We start from the raw sequence: 23,860 nt of genomic DNA, 5'->3' as shown, positions 1-23,860 counted from the left end.
TGCACAGCTGTGCCAGATGCTTCATAAACGTTCTCACTTCAACCTCACCCCAAAATGGATATATCATCACACCCACTGTACACATGAGGAGATGGAGGCTGAGAAAGCTGAAAGGCAACAGAGCTGGGGTCAGCACCACACTGCCACCGTACTCGGCTAGGGGTAGGAGCAAGGGTTTTTTTGTTTGTTTGGTTTTTGTTTTGTTTTTTTAAGCCAAGTGAGGAAAATATTTAAAAATGTAAGACATGAAATGAGAAGCTTAGCAGAATCTTCCATCAGTACTGTATCTACCTCTACCCCCCACCCTCTCTCTCTTTTTCCCATGACAAGCATAGTGTTTTATTCTTTTTTTTTTTTTTGGAAAGAGTTGTCTGAAATCATTCCCTTACTTCCTCACCTCACAAGTATTACCCAACCCTCTGTCATCAGTCCTCTGCTCTGCCCCTACTTCCTCCACTCCCCAGCCCCTGCACTCAGGCAGCACGACATATGCAGCCCCGGCAAAGACCAACAATGACCTCTCTGTTACTAAATCCCATCCAGTGGTGCTTGGCTGTCCTAGGTCTCTTGACTTCCCTGCAGGATAAAACTAGTTACAACTTCTCATTTCGTAAACTCCCATCTTGGTTCACAGGACGTTAATCTTTTCCGATAATCCTTCCAATTCTCTGAGCGCTCCTTCAGGCACTTCACTTTCCCGAGAACTGCTCCTTAAAAACTTTGAAGTCAGCCTTCTCCTATTCTCACTCTACTGGGCAGGTTCATCCTGGGCAACCTCAGCCACTCTCATCGCTTTTTCTATCACAGATCTTCTGTTGATCTTAAATGTACCTCACCAGCCAGGAGCACTTCCCCAGGCTCCAGACCTCTGTCTTCAATTCCTTAGTAGGCATCTCCACATGGATGCTACATGGGCATCCTGAAATCAACAAATTGAAATCTGAACTCTGCCCATTCTTTCATGTGCTCCTCCTCTCATGGGCCCTAACATCAGTGAAAGAGACCGACACCCACTGCCAAATACTGGGAGGACACAACACTCCTCTTCCCTTTGCACCAACATCAGTCAGCCACTCACTGCTCAATATGCCTCAAATCTGTCACATCTCTCCACCACTCAAGGCCATCATCATCTCCCCAGCAGACTACTGCATGTTACCTTGGGCCGTGCTCAGCATTTCCACGTGCTCCTTTCCCATCGGACCTTCAGCAAACCTGCCACAACCCAGGCATCGAAGCTGCCATGGAACCTCCCTGATCCCTGCTTCCCGTCATCAGGGGACACCTCTACCTCTGGATTTCTATAGCATCCCAACCTCTCACTCTGTATTTTGTGGTCTGTTTACGTCTGGATCCTCAAGTAGATTCTAAATTCCTTAAGGGCAGAAACTTACCCTCCTTTACCCTCTTTATAATCCCAGAGCGTGGAACATGAGTAGACTTTGAGAAAATGACCTCACAGAAAAGGTCAGATTCTGGCTGACACTGAAGGGGAGGTAGAGATTCCCAAGGTAGGGAAAGAGGGGGAGAAAGGAGGTCATTCAGGAGCAGGAATGGGTATGAAGAAAAATCAGGGGCTAAACACAAGGCATGCCCCTGAGAGGCAACAGTTAGGTTAACGGAGAGAATTCCTGATCAGACGAAAATGATCTTGAATTTCATGTAGGCAAGGATTAATGGAAATAACACAAGCAAAACACTACGTTCACAAAGCACATAATTTACAATCATATATTCTAATTTAACCTCATAATGATTCTATAGAGTAGGTATTATTGTCATCTGATTCAGAGGATTAATTATGGGACAAGAAGGTTTTTCCCAAAGTTGAGTGCCAACTTTTAATTATCAGAACCCAGCATCTTTTGGCTTCCACACTCCATGATCTCCAACAGTAAAAAATAACTCCTTATATTTCATTAGTAATTGTAATTCAAGAAGTTCCCTGTCTTATCATACTCAGGGTTAGAGAACATGATGACATGGGTAATTTAGAAAGAAGAATCTAGCAACAAGAAGCAGGACAGCTTCAAGAGGAGAGAAGCAAGAAGCAGGAAGACCAGAGAGGAGGTCATTACAGGGCCACACATGACACTAGGAGGGCCTGGATCTGGAAGGTGACTGGGAGTAGCAAGGTGAGGACAGAAACAAAGGAATGATATTGTAACAGAAGAAGTAGAAAGACTAGATAAGTGACTGACTAGATGGGGGCAAGGAAGAGAGAAAGATCCAATCCAGTACTGAGGTCTTAAACTCTCTCGACTAAGAGATGAACCAAATATTCATAAACAGGGATGAAAGGAAAATGATTTGTGCCAAAGAAAGGAAAGACTTAATAAAGTTTAGAAATGCTGAGTTTGAGGAACACAGACAGACGACACACTCCAACGTACACAGTGGACTGAAGTCTGGGGAAGGGAAGATTGTAGAAGAGAGGTGATGGCCGACCATCCAAGGAGACATGAACACTCATGAGAAAAAGAAAATGAAAAAATGAGGAGCCGTGGCCTAAATTAGGGGAAGCATTTCATCTAGAGAAGGTAGTAGAAGAGACGAAGGAGGCAAGAGGATACTCTCGTAAGCCAGTTGAGGAGAATAAAACATTTCATTTCCCAAACCTGGAAAACAAATTTGACTCCTGAAAAATCCAAATATCATGTCTGAACTAATTAAAACCCAACTCTCTCATATAGTTTCAATAGGAATTAAGAAAATGGGAGTATGGATGCCCCCAAAGTACAAATAATCACCCATAGCCAGGGTCTCTGGATTTTGAACTAAATTCTAAAAGAAGAAACTCATAAATGAATCATCCAGATCACTTAGCAGTGCCCCTCACCTACTTCAAGGGGTGGAAACTCTTGCTAAACGTATTTTGCATTTCACTATCTTCTTCAAGAGGTGATAGGGAATGTGCTTATTAGGTACTTTTCCCTGGCCTTGAAAACTCATCCATTATTGCACAGTGAGTTGCTAGCTTGTACCTATTCCTTTCCTTTTCTGTATACTCTTTGTTCCGTTTTAACTTCATTCAAATATAATTTACATACCATAATTTTCATCCATTTTAAATGTATAATTCAATGATTTTTAATTAATTTATAGAGCTGTGCAACCATCATCATAATCCAGTTTTTATCACCCGAATAAAACCCCTCATACCCTTACAGTTAGTCTCCACTCCACCCCTAGCCCTAATCTACTTTCCACCACTATAGATTTGCCTCTTCTAGACATTTCATCTCAATGGTATTTTGTATCTGGCTTCTTTCCCTAGCAAAACGTTTTTGAATTCATCCATATTATAGGTGTATTTCACTCCTTTTTATTGATGAGTAGTATTCCATTATGTGACTTTACTACCTTTGGTTTATCCATTCATCAGTTGACATTTGGGTTGATTCAACTCTCTTTGCTATTATGAATAATGCTACTAAAAACTTATATGCTACTTGCATATAAGTCTTTGCATAGGTCTATGTTTCCATTTCTCTTGAGTGGATACCTATGAGTGGAATTGTTGGGTCATAAGATAAATTTAGGTTAAACTTTTTAAGAAACTACCAAACTGTTTTCAAAGTGGCCACATGATTTTAAATTCCCACCAGCGGTGTACAAGGGTTCCTATCTCTCCATATCCTCGGTGACATTTCTAATTGTCTTTTTTATTTATAGCCATTCTGGTTGATGTGAAATAGTATCTCACTGCGGTTTTTATTTGAATTCCCCTAATGACTAATGATACTGAGCATTTTTTCATGTGCTTTTGGTAAAATGTCTATACAAATCTTTAGACCACTTTTTAGTTGGGCTGTTTTCTCCTTATTAGGAAGTTGTAAAAGTTCTCTGTATGTTCTGAATTTAATCCTTCATCAGAAACATGATATGCAAATATTTTCTCCCAGCCTCTTTTCCGTGTCCTCCTTCATGGCTGTCTGCTATCTCTTACTGCTGCTGTGGCTCACCCACTTCTAGACACTGCTTTTCCTCCAGTGTGGATAAGCCATATTGGATTTCTTGTTATCAAGTAAGGTATAAGTGAAGCCAAAAAGATGGAAAACCACATAACTTGCCCACAGAGGAACAGAAAATTAGAGATGTCTTTCATGTAAACTCCTTGAAATGTTTCCATGAGAAGTTGGATTCAAGAAAAGAAGGTTTACTGAAATCCAAGGGTCATTATTATGACGTTTAGAAAACTGCCTCAATCCCAGTAAACTTTAATAAGTGGAAAAAAAAAAAAGGAGGGTTTTACCTCCTTGCCTTACTTTAAAAACACTGCAACACTGGCACTCAAAAAGGCGGGAGTCTAAGAGCCCTAATCATTGTCTATGATCCACTAACCAATGGATACCTTTTGACCACCCACTATATACCACCTACCCTAGCGATTCAAGATGAGAGGCATGGGCAGGGCTTCTAAACTCTCAAAAGAGATGATTGGTGGAGGGGAGGAAATCACTGAAAATCCGGACACCACTTTTTCCATCTACTACCAAATCCAGCACCTGAACTTCACGTGTTACTAGGGAGCAGGAGAGAAGGACAAAGTAACAGAGAAAGAAACATGTGCCTCTCCACTTGCGGCCCAATTCTTAAATATACTTTTGCCTCCAAAGTGCTCTCTCCCTGTTGACTCAGCAGATGCAACTGCTTATGCCACCAGAAGATTGCCTTGTACTTGGAGGGGACGAGCTCACTTGGGGGCTCTCTGCAGCTGTGTGGTATAGAAGCAATATCAGTGAGGGGACACGAAGGTCTCACATGGTCTCATTTCATGAGAAACAGTGCGACTTCCCTATGGTGAACCGCTCCCGAAACACATCTGACTTCAGCAGCACACTTATGAGAACAGTTCCCAGGATTTCTTCTCTCTTTGATCAACACCTGAGGGAAGTCAGAAAACAGGGACTAGACACAGAGAAGGCTGCTCAAGGAGAACTGGGGGGAACCGTCCTACAGCATTCAAAGCAACATCACGTGCTCATGTGGTCTCAGGTAATCCTGATAAAAAGGTTGTGAGGAATCTGAAGCTCAGAAAAGTTAGGGTACTTAGCCAAGATCACACACCAGTCACTCAAAGCTAATCTAATTATTCACTCCTAGCCAAACTTTGAGGTTGGATGGAATACAGTTATCACAGAGAAATACAGGGACTTACAAGACAAACATTCAAATGATAACAAATTCTTAATGGGAACCTATGTTTGAGGAACACGTAGAAGCCCGCATAAATCTGAGTCCTGATAGGGATTTTTTTAGGGCCTTCAGTCCGAAATTCCAAAAAGGTCAGGTGACGATGAAGGTCACACAGCTGGTTAGTGTAAAGCCAAAACTAGAACCCTAGAGATTACAGGAAGGATTGGATGCTGAATGTATTTGAGCTTATAAAACACTCTTCACATATATCAGTGCTAGATCTCTTAATTTATATACAATTCTCCAATTGTTAAAAAGTCTCATCATACATGTATGTAAGTACATGTGCTGAGGTGAGGGGCTGGGGCGTGTAGAATGAGGCAGAAGCAGGATGGCAAGGCATAGGCTAATATGTCCTGAGAACATTCTTGGACCTAGGTTCTGACAGGCGCCTTACGGACTATGTCACATTATCCTTATCACAATCCTGTTGTATGATTGCTATTATTCTCATTTCAGAGATGAGGACACTGAGTCACAGAGATGTTAAGTAACTTTCCCAGGGCCACACAGTGGCATTCGGATGGAGAGAGCATACACAGAAACGGTCCATGCTTCCTGGCACACTGAAAGAGCACAGAAAAACAGACAATTCTTATGTGGCACAGGTGTTCCTATCCAAAGAATGAGCCTTTTCTGAATCGTGGGGATATCTTTTTTTTTTTCTTTTTTTAAAAGTAAAGATCGAAACACGGTGTGTTCAAATTCCTGCCTAACTGTTTCTCTACCCCCGACCCTGGCCCCCCAGAAATCAAACCAGGAATAACCAACCTAGCTGAGCCCTTGCCTCAGTCATCCCCAAGTGTTTCCTGACACGTATTTTTGTTTACAGTCCCTCAGAACTAAAGAATGGGGCTCAACTTGACACTTGCAAAATTACCAGGTAAGCTGTAGGGAAAAATGCAAAGAAAATCTTACTTGATCAATAACTGTTATTTATACTATGTGGCAATTTAGGGGTTTTAGCGGTCACCAACCAACTAACAAAATAAACCAGCATTTATCCTTGCCCTTCATTAAATGTAAAACAGCAAACATGCAGGGTGGCATCACTGAGAGAAATTTAACTTGCCGTCGCTTTGTTTTTAAGCTTTGTTTCATCTGGAGACCATCTCTAAAAGAACAAGAAAGATTAAACTAATAATTGGGGAAGTTTTTCATACCCAAACTAAAGTACATATTACTTTTCAGATGTAACAGTCTAGATCAAGGTTCACTGAGATTCCCCAAGAGGTCAAGACAACATCTACCTACACTACTGGGTAGCTAGAAAATGATCATGCAAGGGCAGCTGTGCCAGGGGAGTGACACCCTGTAATTTGCGTGACTTTGGTATTTCATTCCCACCTGGCAGGTAGAGCAGTGATATATCGTTGATATTTTCACACTTTGTGCCAAAGTGTGACATGCCCCAACGAGCAACAATGCAGCTTCACCAAAAGCCAAAGGACCAAGATTCTTCAATACATATCATTCAGAATGTGACTGCTATTAATGAGACACAAGTCAAGAGAGTGAACATCTACTAAGTACTAGATACTGTGCTTGAAATGTATGCAGAGCATTTAACTCTGAGAAGATCCAGCAAAATGGCCGCTATTTATTCCATGTTACAAAGTCCTGAAGTGACTGAACCAGCATTGTCAAAGAGGACTGTCTGCAGTGCCCTCTATCTGCCCTGTCCAATACAGGAGCCACATGTGGCTAATGCAACATCTGGCTACAAAGTCCATGCGTTTCTCCAGCACACACAGGCGTACACACAATCCCCCTTACACACAAACACAGGCAGCCACAGACGCAACACACATACCACAAAACCACTCTCACAAACACACTGGCACAAAATGATGATTTACTGTGGAACCAGTGTTCTTATGTCATTGCCTCTGCTAGTTTAATTTAAAAGGAGTTGGAGGAGGGGGAGCAGAGGGGAGAATAAGAAAGGGATTTTTACCCTCAATTATCACTCTGTAATCAAGCTCTGCACTAAACAAACCGGGAATAACATCCTGGGAGACAAGGAGTGTGTGAGCTGTGAGAAAACAGCCTTTACACTGTAAAGACAGCTTCTACTTTTTCTTAATTGAATCACCAAACTACTTGTCATTAAAAATGTTCCTAACCTGGCCAAGCTCTTTACTGACAGCAAAGAACAACATGATAAAACCGCCCGGGGAAAGAAAGCCACTCACTTTTAACGGTCTTTGTTCTTGAGTGGGAACATTGCAGAGAAACGCTTCTGGGCATAGCCACAGGCTTTGGAAAAACTGGGGCAATGATACAGAAGAGAAGAAAGGCTGGCAGGAAAGAATATACCACAGACTTAACTCTAAAAAAAAAAAAAAAAAATCGATGTCACACAGAACTCTCTATATTAAGTTCTGAACCTTCCAGAGCAACCCACAGATGGCTATTCCTGCTTCTCAGGAACCATTTTTCTCTCTATTACCATATTATTGCATAGGATAACCCGTAACAGGCTTTTACCACTAATTTGTTTAATCTGCCTCATAAATGTAGAATTTGTAAATGAAGTAATAAACAAGCCCAAGCCTATTCCATTGAATTAAGAAGTCCTATATTCTAAAACGTTAATCCCATACATAAACTAAAGAAGTAAAACTGTGAGGTGACATGATCAGTAGACTGTCTCAAAGCCACGAAACGGTTCAATAATCACTGTGGGACAAGGTTACTCGTACCTGATATTATTTATGACTCAGAGTATCTTTAAGGACTATTTCTGACATGCTGATTTAAGACTGTGTTTGATAATAAACATAACTGATCAGTAAATCGTCATTTAGTAAGAGTGCTTGTTCCTACAATTAAAACTTTAAAGTATATCACAAACAGACACAAAATCCCTACCCAACCCTGAGAAGTACGGGTCCTTCCGTTCCACAATGGATAAGCACAGCAGATCCAGGGAGCCAACACTAAGGGTGGAAATACTCCATGCCTATTATGCTAGGGTTGGTGAACCATTCTACTTGCATTTACAATGGTTTTGAAAATCATTCGTTAGTAATTGTTACAAGGTATAACCAGTGTTCCAGGAGATGATGTAGCTGCCCCTTTTCAGGCTGGGTCCCTCAGCTAGACCACTTATCCTGATTAAAAGTTACTTGTCCTCTCTCTACTTGCCTTAGGGTTCTATTCTGGGTTAGACGAAAGTAACTGCTAATAGTTTAACTGGGGAAATTAAGTCAAGCAGGTATCTTAACCCAGGTAAAGCTGCACATCTTAAGAAGCTTCTAAGGTCATGGATGCTGATGTAGATCTGGTGGAGCAAAAGCTGCCAAGCCTGAGACACTTCATTAAGTCAAAATAGGCTTGAACGATACTGTTCCAAGACAATATTTGAAACTGGCAACAGTAGTACAGACGGCAGCTGAATCAGGCATTTTAAACTTGTAAAGCTTAATAATACTGTGGGTCTCATCACAACAGGCTAGTCCAGGTATAAATTACCAGCCTGTGTAAGGACGTTTAAGCCAGGGAAACCAGTTTTTAAAAACACTTGTAGCAGAGAATAAAAGGGAAAGAATCAGAAAGAAGACAAGGTTACTCGGGAAGAGCCTACACTTAAATTTCAGGCAGCAATTTAAGAACCTGTTTTTGGATTATAATCATCAAAACTATCTTCCTTGGTTCACTTCTTCAAAGAAGGGAAACAAAATATATACTTTGCTGCCTGTCACGTAGGGAAATGAGGGCTAAATTCATGCTGTTAGCTCTAAAACAAAATCATTCCAAAACATAATTGTAATTATAGTAAACATTATCAGTGAGACGTGAAAATTCAGAAATGACCTTCCTTGTAAACTTACACCCAAACAGTTCATTTGTAAATTGTTAGTTCCAGTTTAAAAAAAAAAAAAGACAACGTAACTGGATGGCCAAGAGATTTATGGGGGGGGGGGGGGGGGGCGGTGCCCAGAGGGACTGCTGACAACTATTCAGGTCTGACCTCTGTGGAAGAGAGAGGGGAGCAAAGAGGCGGAGTAGGAAGATTCAGACTTCAGTGTAGTTTGAAGAAAGTTTTGACCAGACTGATGAAAAGTCCTCCAGCCAAAGTCACTCGTCAGAGAAACCCCTACTGTCCCAGGAACAGGCTTGTCTTAGTATCATGTGCTCAGTTACTGGCTGGGAGCAGTCCGTGGGAAGCGTGGCATCAGCAAGAAAACAGTGCTGGGTTCAGAACACTGAGCTGGAGTTGCCCATCAATTACACTCCCTGCAGTAGGAGATCTGAGAGGCCCGTTCTCATGGCTGTCATGCAAATCCAATGTTCATAAACCATTTCACTGATTATATGATACAGTGGTATGGTACAGGTCTTCAACAACATGAACTCAAAATTCCAAAATAGCAAAAGGTTTAAAATCTTCATATTCTCAGCACAATAGGTATAATCTAGACTTGTAAATTAAAATAGGTACCAGACTGCAATTATTTTTAATAACTGTCCTCCTTGATAATGAATTTAAATATCAATGACAATCGTTCCTTTTTATTTCTCTTCCTAACACTGGTCCCTAAAGTTTTTTTTTTTTTAAAGTTATACAATTTTTATTTATTTATTTATTTATTTATGGCTGTGTTGGGTCTTCGTTTCTGTGCGAGGGCTTTCTCTAGTTGCGGCGAGCAGGGGCCACTCTTCATCGCGGTGCGCGGGCCTCTCACTGTCGCGGCCTCTCTTGTTGCGGAGCACAGGCTCCAGACGCGCAGGCTCAGTAATTGTGGCTCACGGGCCCAGTTGCTCCGTGGCATGTGGGATCTTCCCAGACCAGGGCTCGAACCCGTGTCCCCTGCATTGGCAGGCAGATTCTCAACCACTGCGCCACCAGGGAAGCCCCCCTAAAGTTTCTTAAGTATTATAAAAAAAAAAAGTCACGGGCAAAAAAATTCAAAATGATCTGCTAGTTTTACTCTTTCCCAATTCTTGATGATTAAATAGCTTAAAACTAAGAGAGAGAAAAAGGTATTTCAAAGAGCCTGCCAAAGACTGCACTAAAAGAATAACCACATGCTACCATTCTGTTATATAAAATTCTAATTTTCTGCTCCCAAATTTTGTTGATTCTATTTGTAAGGATATCAAACACTGAATTAAAAATCTAATCAAGATAATCTTCACTGGTATATTTATTTTCATTTTCAAACAGTTAGCATAGAGAACCAGAAATTCACATTTTACTCAAGGGACTTGGTGGTGGGGGATTTAGGGGTGAGGTCACCAGTTCTTTTTTTTTTTTTTAATGTTTTTTTGTCTGTTTATTAAAGTATAGTTGATTTACAATGTTAGTTTCTGGTGTACAGCAAAGTGATTCAGATATATATATATATATATATATATATATACACATATATATATATATATACACACACACACACATATTCTTTTTCATATTCTTTTCCATTATGGTTTATTACAGGAAATTGAGTGTAGTTCGCTGCACCATACAGTAGGACCTCGTTGTGTGAGGACACCAATTCTTTAGGCACTCAAAATATTCACAGTGCAATAAATTGAGTCTTTAAATTACTAAAGACATTTTTTAACTAGCCCGAAACGGCAACAGTTCAGCCTGTGAGGAAGCCCAGCAGTCTGTAGGGCATGCATGCAAAGCACTGAAGTGATGTCTCCCCGCTTCTCCTACAGATAATGAGCTGCACGGTCCAGGGAATCACACCCCAAGTAACACAAGCGATGGACCCGGAAGGAACACCACCATCAACAACGAATTTGACACTGTCGTCTTGCCTGGGCTTTACTTCGTTATATTTGTGGCAAGCATCTTGCTGAATGGTCTAGCAGTGTGGATCTTCTTCCACATCAGGAATAAAACCAGCTTCATATTTTATCTCAAGAACATAGTGGTTGCTGACCTCATAATGACGCTGACATTTCCATTTCGAATAGTCCACGATGCAGGATTTGGACCTTGGTACTTCAAGTTTATCCTCTGCAGATACACTTCGGTTTTATTTTACGCCAACATGTACACTTCCATCGTGTTTCTTGGGCTGATAAGCATTGATCGCTACCTGAAGGTGGTAAAGCCATTTGGCGACTCTCGCATGTACAGCATAACCTTTACAAAGATTTTATCTCTTGGTGTCTGGGTGCTCATGGCTGTTCTGTCCTTGCCAAACATCATTCTAACAAATGGTCAACCAACTAGGGAAAATATTCATGAGTGCATGAAACTTAAGAGTCCTTTGGGAGTGAAATGGCATAAGGCCATCATTTATGTCAATAGCTGCTTGTTTGTGGTTGTGCTAGTGATGCTGATAGGATGTTACATAGCCATATCCAGGTACATCCACAAATCCAGCAGGCAATTCATAAGCCAGTCAAGCCGAAAGCGAAAACATAACCAGAGCATTAGAGTGGTCGTGGCTGTGTTTTTCACCTGTTTTCTACCCTATCACTTGTGCAGGATTCCTTTTACTTTTAGTCACTTGGACAGACTTTTAGATGAATCGGCACACAAAATCCTATATTATGCCAAAGAAATGACACTTTTCTTGTCTGCGTGCAACGTGTGCCTGGATCCAATAATTTACTTTTTTATGTGTCGCTCATTTTCAAGAAGACTGTTCAAGAAATCAAATATCAGAACAAGGAGTGAAAGCATCCGATCACTGCAAAGTGTCAGAAGATCAGAGGTCCGCATATACTATGATTATACTGATGTGTAGGAGTTAAAGGCCACGAGGCCTTCTCTTGTTTGTTGAAGTCAATATGTACAAAGTGTAAATAAATTTGTCTTTTGATTACCCTCGCTTGAGCCCATCGAAATATGGATGAAAAGAGAACTGAAATGATATGAAATTGGGGTATAATTTGGAACTGAGAAAAACATTACGGCATACCAAAAAAAAGTGAAATTAACAAGAGGTGGTGTGTCGCTGAGTGGCAGGGATCATGGCTCAAGGTTGAAGGAGCAGATTACAGGTGCAGAAAAGGCCACAGCAATGCCAGCGCACTGCAGGAAGTGCTTCCAGGAAATGCTGGTGCTCTGAAGCCACTTCTGAGAGAAGAGGAAGCAGAGAGAACTCTATCTAACCTTGATCCCTAAGATTTGGGAAAGAAAATGCTGTTTTCAACACAGCTCATTCACTGCAGATGTAACTGAGTAAATATGGATTGCTAGGTCTTTCTGTCATTGTATCTATGGCCCATACACAACCTTTAGCCATTATCCCGTCTGTGTTTATTTATGTCTTACGCACATGAGAAAAACTTGCACAGTGCGGGGGGGTAGGCAAGAAAGTTCAACTGTGTTTTTTTAAGCAACGCATTTGAAAGACTTAAGTCAATTAACTGATTTTAAACTTAGGTTATTTCAGAGAAAAAAAAAGTGTGACCAAAAAAAAAAAAGAGTATTAAGACAAGTAGATTTTGGATAAAACACTCTGAACTTATGTTTGCTATTATTATACCCTATGCTGCATTTAATCCTCATGTACTAAGGGTAGGGAAGAGAATGTGAAGGCTTGGTTAATAATCAAGTATATATAGTTTATTCAAAAGCCACTTAATAGTCCTTATTTTAGAAAAACTAGAGTTTTAAAATAGCCTTCCTTTTGAGCTATATCCTATCATTAATAGGGATATCATTCGTTTAAAAGTAACACCTTCAGTTGAAGAACGGAGCTCAATAAATCAAGTCAAAAAAGATTGAGTAGCTTTTAAAATCTTAGAATAGTTTCTCCTTCGATATAAACCTTTGAGCCTTCATTCTTTTTCAAAGCCTTCAGCTGCTTGACCACTGACTAGATGCCTGATTTGTTCCTAACACTCAGCAAGGAACCAGGGGGAGCATTAAAAGAACAGGAGTGAAGGCATGTTTGCTGGGGAAAAGGGAACATTACTGGTTAACGGAGACAAAGCAGACATACACATGCAAAACAGTACGATATTTTATTTAGACTCCTGTAAACAATCTGCGAAATTCTAAAAAGCTAAAGTGAGCAAAAAAGAAGTCAAATATCCCACTCAAAAGTGGTATTACCCACTTCCCTGTGTGTGTATTCTGTTAAAGGCACATTCACCTTAGAACCTAAAAACTAAGAACCTACCATCTTTAATAGCATCAAATGGCTCCATCTGAAATTTACCAAACCCCAGACTTCATTTAATCCTCTAAAATTCAGGCCTCAGTCTAAGAGGTCCTTAAAATATTTCAATCCCACTTTCATGTTTCTAAAACTGGATTGCTGTAGTTAGTGGGTACATTTTATGTAAGGGTGGCTTTATTCTCTGAAATTACATGATTAAATCAATGGGACATCTTAAAACATTAACTTAGGAAAAAAATAGAAAGTATTATCCCTATTTTTTTAAAGCCATATTACAAAAACATCAGAATCATACTGCTTGTTTTTTACACCAATGCTCACATTGTGGTCACAAAAATTACTTATCCAGGCCAACCAAGAATGAATCATTTATATGACTAACATAATATCAACAGGAATAGCATAAAATATTGTGCTGGTGTCATAAGTTAATACAAACTACTGCATTAATATTGAAGAAAACAAGAATTCTATTTGACTGGTTTTCAATTAATTGATAATTTGGAAACAATCTTAAACTTGAAATCTAAAATTTCTTACATGGAGCCTTTGGATTATATTCAATATTTCAGGACCCTCTTAAGGCAGCAATAAATAACAAAGTTATTCTTTATTTTATGCAAATGAGAAACATATTCAGATGCTTTCAAAAAGAAATTTATCTATTACTCATAAAACTTACATGCAGAGATACTGACCTAATAGAAAATCTTCAGTGGATTACTAACTCTGTTATATTCATTATACCATTCATACCATTTTATTCACATTTCCAAACAGTATACCAGAATTTTGTTTCTCAACTAAAGCTTCAAGGGAATGGTGACTAGGAAAATCCATAAATTTAGGTAAATAGCTAAGCCAAAATTGTGCATAGAGACAGTACAACCTAAAAGACAAATTTTATGATCACTTTGGAGAAATGTGATATACAAGAAAAAACTAAACAAAAAAACAAGGGCAAAAATAAAGCTTGGGGGTCACTTAAATCTCATAAATAGAGATTTTTCTCCCAGACAGAACACCTCAAGAAGACAGCTATCAAATCAATAAATACTTACTAGGCACATACCATGTAAAAAAAAAAAAAAAAGTCTAACATTATATTTACAATAATCTTTGGCTATATCTAAGTGAATTATAAAAGTAAGTATTTCTTAAGATCAAACATTTTCAAATTTCAACATAAACATCTGGTAGATGCTGACTTAGCTCCTGTCCCCAGCCCTCTAGCACCATCTAGTGGTAAAATTCATGAAACAACTGAAGAAAACGACTCCTGTCCTATTTACTGCTTGCGACTGACTACACAATTACATGGCCTAACCCTTCCCCCCCCCACAAGTCTTCCTTCAGTCATCTTTAACGCTAATGTACACAAAAAACAGTCCTGGGGCTGCCTAGACAAATGTATGATGGAAATGTTTAAAAGAAATAATACCTATAAGAAATTATCTTACAGATGTTAAAAAAACTAAAAAGGCTGCAACATACATGGATTTCACAGGGAAAATGGAACAAATACTGACTGCTCTTTCTTGACGTACAAAAAAATTTTAATTAAATATAAAATGATTTATTAGAGTTTATTTATTAGAGTTGAAGAAGGAGGAATAAGACTGTCAGTGTTAAAATTTTTAACGTATCAAGAAATGCATGGGATTCAAACGGCAACTTTTATTTTGAATATTCTGAAGTTTTTCTTATAAGCTACAATAACAAGAAATCATCTAAAATGATTTTTTAAATGGTGTAATGTGGCTATTAGACCACCTATCTTTTCTTCTCCTCATTTGAAAACGCAAGATATGGAACTAAACTGGAAATTCCTTTCTTTCAAACAGCTTCATTGGCAAGTGTTCTTGATAAAGTGGCCAATTTCTCTTTGAATAATGCCAGAGAATATCCACTGGTTGCAGCAGTTCTCAGAAATGAGCCACACATCTGATTAAATCAGCCTAGCTTATGAACAAGAATCTAGAATAGTCACCAGGTTGCCCAAAGCTTCCAAGTCTAAGTTTAGGTTTAAATGTTATAAATAAGACTTTCCAACAACTCTAGACATGTTTACCTGGGCACACATATAAACACACAGCATGTATAACTAGGGCTAATAGATTTAGTATAACAAACATGACTCAGCTCCTTAACCTATGATAATTTTTAAATAGTCCTTAGAAACAGACCTTAAACATCACATCCCATGCTTATTACTACTAGCCCAAACCAAAATACTTTCAGTAACAGTGAAGCCATCTGTCAAGTATCAAAAATAAATATCTCTGTGTTTCTTCAAAAAGCCTGAACCATATCACCAGTGTCTTTAGATTTTTATGTGCTGTTTTATGCAGCTAGAGAAATGCCACCATCAAACACAATGGAAAAATGAATAAATATATAAGGACATGAATACTGGGCAGAACACTTACATGATATAAATTTGGAATCATCTAGATCTGGGCTTCTCAACCCCATCAAACCCAATGCACTCTTTCTGTGAGATACATTTCAACCTATTTTTAGTACAGTGATATGAAAGCCAGGCATAATAGAACCTATCTACACGCACAGACCTCACTCTGCGTGGTAGTGTGGGACCATAAAAATATGGACTGCATCACTTTCTCTACCTCATCCAAGGAGGCTCCTTAACCCTTGAACTTGATTAACAGCGTCACCATCCACCCAGGCACCTGAACTGGAAATTCTCAGTCATCCTATGACCCCTCTTTCCCTCACCCCTATTAGCAGCCCTGCACCTAATCTTGCAGATCTGCCCTCAGATACAGTGGGCAAGCTAGGCCTCCACCCGGCCTGGCCCTGCATCGGGCTTGCCTCGGGCCGGGGGAGGCTGTGTCGTCTCACGGACCAGCAAGGACCTGGGAGCACAGCAAACCTGGTTCCCACCCCCCACCGTACGCCCAGCTGAGAGGAGAAAACGAACAAACTGCACCATGATTTTAAACTGCCGGCACTGCTGCTAGAGGCCTCAAGTTCTCCCTTCTGTGCCAGGCCCTCACATACTCTTCTTGTCTAGTACTTTTAACACTAAATGGTTATTTTCGAATGAAATAAAAATAGCTAACTTTTATTGGGCACTCCCTACACAGCAGGCATCGTTCTCAGCACCTGACCTGCATCAACTACCTTCATGCCCTTGATAAACCCCTGAGGAAGCACCAGTATTACCCTAACGTTCTCAAGGTCACACAGGTCAGAAAAGCTGTTGCTGGGATCCAGACTCAGGGCACCTGGCTCCAGAAGTTCTGGTTTTAACCACGGCTCAATACTGAAATGAAACGCATGCCTCAAGGTATTAATGATACGACCAAAAGCCTTGCAAATTATTTATGTTACCGAATGCTAGGAACACAAACTATTTCACCACTGAAGATAAGGCTGGGGTTGAAGTTGAGAAGCACTCTTAAGCAAAGCCTCAATAATTTCTTTACTAAGTATGAAAGATTATACTCACTATTAAGAGAACATTAAGTTAAGCCTATCAATCACACATATGTGATCATTTTACTCCCTTATAATTCAGATGAGCATATAGTTCATGATCAAAACCTAGATAACTTTTGAGAGTGAAAGTGTCACTTACTGAGCTGGCACGGGTGTAAACTGAGACAGTGTGGGCAAACCTGTAGGCACAGCACATCTGAAAATTCGCGTCTACATTAGGATTGCGTTACCCAGTTAAACAAGCAGCTTAGGACAAGGAAAAAGGGCTCAGGGAATCCAGCCATTTCATCAACGCGAGGCCCCACGGTGAAGCTTCTTCCATCCAGTTTACTAACACAAACTGGGAAGCCCTGGATGCTGGATTAGCAGCTATTCAACAAAGATCTCTAATGGAGGTTTCCTGGGTGGGTGGAACACGGTTTCTAGGTTAGTGCTCGCTGCTAGCGGCTTTGTTCAACGCAACAGGAAAGAACCCAGCTCACCCAAATTGAGTATTTTTATTTGCCCTGGCTTCCTGAAGGAATACATAAGCTAAATTCTAATTTAAATTCTCTCTCTCCTCTACAGCAAAACCATCACAAATCTTTTGTCACACTATTAACGACTAAGTACAAAATTTATGATTGGTATGATTTCAACAGGATTTTAGAGAGGGAGGCTGCATTTGTCCTTCCAACCCACAGGCCTCCATGGACACAACTAAACAAACAGGCTGGTCGGGAGGCTGGGCCACTGAGGGCACTGACGTCACCAATGAACTACAACTCGGGTTAGATAAACACCCCCTACAGGAAGCCTGCCAGGCTCCCGAAGGAGGAGTAGAACATGGGATCCGAACGAGCCTTCCGGTCATGATGAAGTCACACAAGTGGAACCACACGTCCTCATTCAACCCACCTCGTGATCCCTGGGAATAAGACAAGGGCAACACGCACAGCTGCTGCCTGAACAGCTCGTTTGAGGACTAAACACACAAACTTGGCCTCACTGATTCTTCATTCTGATGACACCAACTGGTCCATGCAAAACAGCCTAAGAATCACTGCTGTGCTCCAAATATTAACTAAACAGGTACGTAGCTCTCTACAGCATTAATGGCCTAAAACTACAGAAAAATTTCTCGGTCACGCCGCCAAGGAAACTAAATTGCCGAAGATGACCACACAACACTCACACAAGGCAGAAGCACATACAAGTGTGCTTTAGCTAACAACAGTTTGCTGGACAGAGAAGAAGACGGAGTCTACAAATTTCAGGTGTGCTTAGTCTTGAGGGGGAATAAACAACAACAAAAACCTGCATGACCTCACCCACAGCATTCAGTTAACCTCAGGCAAGTTCCCTGAAGTCTCCCCACCACAAAACCTTCCCCCAAACATGCTAGCGCCTGCTTTACACACATCACGCAGCCTGCACAGGCGACATCTGTTTATCAGAACAACTCTGGGAAAGTTTATCTAACTGATAAAAGAAATGTTCACATATCGAGGCATGGGGAAGTCATTCTGCCTTATACATGAATTGACTTGAATTTCGTGCTAACAGAACAGCCTGTTTGTGGCCTATCAAACATACACTGTACACCTGCTTTAATTATTAAAGAAAAGGGTGCACAGACCAGAAGTAAAGAAGGCCCTTGTTAAAAATAAGGATTAAATTCTTCCCTTCCTGGGGTGCCAATGTTGGTCCTCCTCCCATGACAAGACTCCCTTCCCAGGTGCCAAGGCCACACTGACTCACTGTGTATGTGCTGATCTCTTTTTGGAAGCCATGAAGGAATGTATCCCTGACTTGTTTGATGTTCTTTGTTCTGAGAAGACATAAAACTGTGCTGAAAACCACGTTTCTCCAGAGCAGTTCCTCAGTTATCTGAGAGGCTGTCTCCTGGGCTTTAGTCCTCAGTTTGGCTCAAATAAAACATTTTTCTATTCCTATTACAGATTGTTTATTGATTATTTTCATCGACATAATAAAAATGAAGTATTCATTTTCTCTGAGTCTCATTCCGGCCAAAGATTCTCATTCTAGCCGAAGCTTCTCTCAGTGACTTCTGAAGGCTCATTTTCCTAACTTGTTCTAACGATTTACTAAAAAGCTGAGCAGTCGGAGTGCTAAGCAAATAAACCGTCTTACAAAGCAGCGTGCAATCCTCTAAGGGACCCATCCTAGGATGAATCATTATGCAGGTCGGGGGTCCAGAAACCTACGGAAGGAACTCAAAAGTGGGCAGATACAAATGAGTAGATGATCTGATGCCACTGGGATAACAGTATTTAAAAATATGCACAGTCCTTGTTTTCAGATTAATTCCATCGTCTCTCTTATCTTTACCTACAGGACCAGAGCATACAGTTGCGGGATATTCCCTGCCTCTCCCCTGTGTGTTTTGGTAACACACATTCACTCAACAAACATTTCTGAGAGCCTGCTATAGGAGCGGGCACTGGGGAGACCAAAACGAGCCAACCAAGGCAGCCACTGCCCACTCCAGCTGAGATTGATATAAAAACACAGGCCATGTGGGAAGTATATGAACAATGCCAAGCTATCAGGGAAACACCCAGAGATAATGACAGGTGAAGTGAGTCTTGAAGGGAGCAGAATGGAAATAATGAGAAAGGATACATTTTGGGGACTCCGAGGGATAAAAGGAAATGCCCTCTTTGGCTTTATGGGCATCTTTCCAAAAATCCATACATAGAAGAGGAAATACATGCACTGAGATTTTATTTTTGTGACTATGAGTTCTCAATGTTGACGCTTTGCTAATACCATCAAATGAAATTCATTCCTTCTGATTCTTAAGGTTAAACCCAATCTAATATTAGCAACACAGAAAACCTGTTTGAGCAATTCAACTAATTGAGACTAGGTATTCAACTCATGACTCAACATCAGTGCCTATTTCAAAGTGAGGTTTTTGTTAGCCGTCTACAAAATATGTAAATATTGCACATATCAATTCTTTTTATAAACTGTTACTGGTGCCAATCTTCCAGAAGGTGGAGATATTGTACCAGACATTTGTTTCTCCAAGTATAACTCTCAGATAAAGGTAAGCACACAACTGCCAACGAATTTCCGAGCCTGTCGCTCATTTCAAGAGATTAAAAAAAAAAACAAACAAAAAAGCACTGTTTTACAATATAGTGACTAATCACGTTTTAAAGACATAATTTCTGCCACCCTCTTCCACTACCCTAAATCAATGCCCTGACTTTGGCAGGATTTGATGCTTCACATAGAGAAACACAAAAAGGCATGTCTGCATTCCATGTTTTTCTACCAGATCACACTTTTTAAAGCACACCTTCAATTATTTTATCACAAAGCTCGAAAGCGTCATGGTACAGTGAATTATGAACGCCTCACCATGACAATTAAGATCCTCACATTATGCCCCACCCACCTCTGCTGACTTTCCTTCCCTGATGCCTTAGCTTACACCATTCTTTTCGTCCCAGATTGACTTTCACCCCATTCTAGGCATAGAAGAGCCATCTAGCAAGAACCATTTCAGACACCTGCTCCTTCACAGATCCTTTTAGAGGGCAACTTCCAAACTCACTTCCTTTTTTCTTTTTTTTTTTTTTGGCCATGAGGATTGAACTCTGGGCCTCATCAGTGGAAGCACCAAGTCCTAACCAATGGACCTCCAGGGAATTCCCTAAATTCATTTCCTTTAAATTTCTCTGCACTTTCCTATAATGTTTCTATTGAGCCTTGTACTAAAATCCTCTGTATCCTTAACCCAGTATATTTCTCAATGCCCAGTGGAATCCTGTCTGCAAACATAACCCCCTCTCCAACACACACACACACACACACACACACACACACACACACACACACACACACACACCCCCACTCTAAATCACTTGTCAGCAAAGCTTTAACTTTTTAAAAATGATGTAACCCAGTAAATAGCTCCTTCAGTTAAAATAGATTCATTGAAAACGTTCGTATCTATCTAAATGTCCATCAATAGGGACTGACTAAATAAATTATGGGATACTACAAAGCTATGGGGAAAAAATGGTATAATTATATAGGGCTAACATGAGTAAGTCCCCAAGACAGCAAGTGGGAAAAAAGCAAATTGCTCTAGTGTGGCTAACCGTCCAGTGAAGCAAGTGGGAAAAACTGGGGATAAGGCAATAACAATAAAGTTGTTTTTGTACCAAAAGAAAAGATTTTGGAGTAAGGAACAAAATAAGACATTTATAGAAGTAAGTAAACCAGCTTTTAAGGCAGTCCTTGCCAGGCTGGATGGAAATTGACTGGAAACAATAACAGACCTTGGAGGATTCCCTGTATTAGACTCACTCTATTTGTAGTACAAATACACAAGGGATGTTTATATATAACCAGTCTTGTAACTGACAAGGCAGAGTCCCGCCTGGAAACAACGCTGGGGAAAGGAAATGTGTGCATGTGTGGGCATATGGGGTGGGCTGGGGGTGGCGGTCACAGCCCGTTATGTGGAGGGTTTTGCGATTAATCAGGATGAAGCCCCCTGGTATTTTAATCCTAGGGTTCCACAAAGGGAAATGGGAATAAATTGAGGGAACATAGAACTATTCGGCATAAATCAAAGCATCAGAGACAAAAGGAAAACAAAACATCGATTATGTTGTCTTTTTTCCTTTTTGGAATCCTGGAAGCAGGAAATATGGCCTCTACCTATTATTATTACTACTACTACTATTATTATTACCATCATCGTTATTATTTTATTTATTTTGTATTGAAACTGGTGTCGAGTGTTGAATAAAGCCACGTCATTTGCGTCGTTAATCATCAGAACAAAATACCTATTTTTTAAAATACACAAAATAGGATCAATAGTTTGTCAAGATAAAACATTTTTGCAAACATTAATAAGAGCCTTATTTCCATTTCTAATAGAGAAAAAATGTGTACAAGCTAATCTTTAACATTTAAGCATATCCACAAAATGCCCAGCATAAATCTCAAGGAAATACAAAATGGTTGCAGGGCCAATTTTACATCCTGCGTTGAAATACGTCTGAGTCTTTCACAAATATGCCCAGGTTTCCACAAGCTCCACACTCTGGGACACCTGAGACCAGTTTTCAAAATCTGGGTGACAGGGTAAGGTGCATAAATAAAGGAAGACTCCACTCCTAAAACTTCCCGGCTAAAAAGGAGTAACAACAGACAGTGTAAGGACAGATTTATATCATTCATTGACATCCAACAGGGAAAAAAAATGATAAGAGAAGACAGGCTGAAATATAAAACTCAAGGCCCCAGGAGAAGTCAGACATTATTGTTTTTGCTACATAAGCCCCTGATGATATTCTTACTTCCTCCTTGGGTTTCACCTAATCTGTGGATGTTCTAGCCCTATTCTCTGTCTCAAGGTCTCCCTATGAATCTCTCCTCTCACTAATACCACCCAACTGGTCCTCTGATCATCACAATTTCTGCTCTCAGGGCACAGGTCTGCACGGGTGTCCAAAGCTATGGCAGTAACTGATAAGGGCCAGGCAGCTGGAGGGAGCTAGACAAAACAGGAGGCAGGACATCTGCCCGGAGGATAAAAGTTCCTCCAAGGGCTGTAAGATCAGAGGCTCCAAAACAGCAAGGCAGGGAGGCTCACACCTGGCCGCATTTCTGACTTCCCCAGACACTTTTGGAAATATAGAATCCTGAGCCAGAAACAAGGATTCTGACTGGTTCATTTCAAGCAGGGTCTTGGAATCTGCATTATTAAAGCTCCCCAGCTGGTGTCAATGGCCAGTCAAGTATATAAACAATGACCTTGAAAGAGTCAGAACTGCTTCAGGGTCCCCAGGTGAGCAGAGGGAAAAGGAGGACCACCCAGGGGCCCAGGGGTGAAGAGGTGGTAGCTCCAGGTTTTTCTTAAAAGTCTCCCAAACATTTGAAGAGAAACCACAGGACATGCCCTCGCCCTGCTGGCAGTAAGCTCCTATAGCCAAAAACTCTACTAAGGCAGACACTCTGCCTTGAAACATGCAATCTTGAGAAGACAAGATGAACAGACAACTCACCAAGTTCCTCCTGGATCCTTATGTTTTCACCTTCCCCAGTTCCAAGGCAAGCACAGCCTTAACCACTAACTCTACCACTCGCCTTGGTATCTATCATCATTATTAGCCTCACCACTTATTTGCTGCCATCACTCTCTTTACCTCAGATTAAAATGTCACACATGCGTACAACCAGCATTTCCTGATGAGAAAATACACTTTGCCTGTGTTCCCAACAAGGCCTGTCCTACCTAGAGTAGCCGGCTCTCAGATGCTTGATGAATTAATGAACCAGCGTTCACTGTTCATGTGGTTGTAGAAAAGAGCCACTGAACTGGGGAAGGAATCCTAAACTCTGAATCTAAACTCTGGCTGCAAAGTCCAGCCCAGCCACCTCCTCGCTTGAGCAACTTCGTTAAATTCTCCGAAGTTCTACTCTCTCATCTGTAAAAATGCAAAGAGTTGTCCCTCAAATGGTTCCTATGTAAATTGGCTGTAAAAGGATCTAATACAAAGAAAGCGTTCTGCAATCAAGTGTGGGAAAGGTTGTGTGTCTGTGCTTTGATCCAGTCCTTGCAGACAAGTGTTCATCTGAGTCCCCCGGCTACCTGCCGATACAACTGCTATAAAGCAGAGGCCACGAACCGGCTTCCCACGAGCCAAACAATCACAGTCAGGTTCCGTTTCGGCCCACGAGACATTAGGCCTACACAATTTGAAAAGTGTCTGACTTAGACGGCATGTGAAACCAGAAGAGACATAGAAGTGCAGTTAAGACCACGAGCTCCAGGAGCGGCTCTGCCAGGGTCCAAATCCCAACTCTAGGAGCTGTGGGACATCTCTCTGCCTCAGTTTCCTCATCTATTAAGAAAGAGGTGGAACCCACCCAGCTCATGGAGCTCTTGTGAGAACCCAACGAGTTAAAACACATAAACACAAAAAAGTGTTTAAAACAGTGCAATCACCACTTGAGGTTCTGACAACACCGGCCCATCCACAGAGGAGGCAACACTGGACCCTGACAAGGTCTAGCTGAGCAGCTGACCCCCTGGGTGGGCCAAGAGCTCTCCACGTCTCCACAAT

General features: G+C 40.8%; 2 protein-coding genes across 2 annotated transcripts in view; one reads left to right on the top strand and one right to left on the bottom strand.

Moving 5' to 3' along the window:
- The window catches only part of MED12L (mediator complex subunit 12L), a 317,602-nt gene that overhangs the window by 117,967 nt on the left and 175,775 nt on the right, over nucleotides 1-23,860 (bottom strand). The gene's annotated exons all lie outside the window — the stretch shown is intronic.
- GPR87 (G protein-coupled receptor 87) lies at nucleotides 6,049-11,912 on the top strand. Its single transcript, XM_068547363.1, has 2 exons — nucleotides 6,049-6,082; nucleotides 10,870-11,912. Exons 1-2 carry the CDS (start codon nucleotides 6,049-6,051, stop codon nucleotides 11,910-11,912), a joined length of 1,077 nt encoding a protein of 358 aa, XP_068403464.1.

The sequence above is a fragment of the Eschrichtius robustus genome, chromosome 6 (genome assembly GCF_028021215.1).
Source record: "Eschrichtius robustus isolate mEscRob2 chromosome 6, mEscRob2.pri, whole genome shotgun sequence".
NCBI lineage: Eukaryota > Metazoa > Chordata > Mammalia > Artiodactyla > Eschrichtiidae > Eschrichtius > Eschrichtius robustus.
Note: the sequence above shows the minus strand (reverse complement) of the source record. Positions and strands in the feature narration are given on the sequence as shown.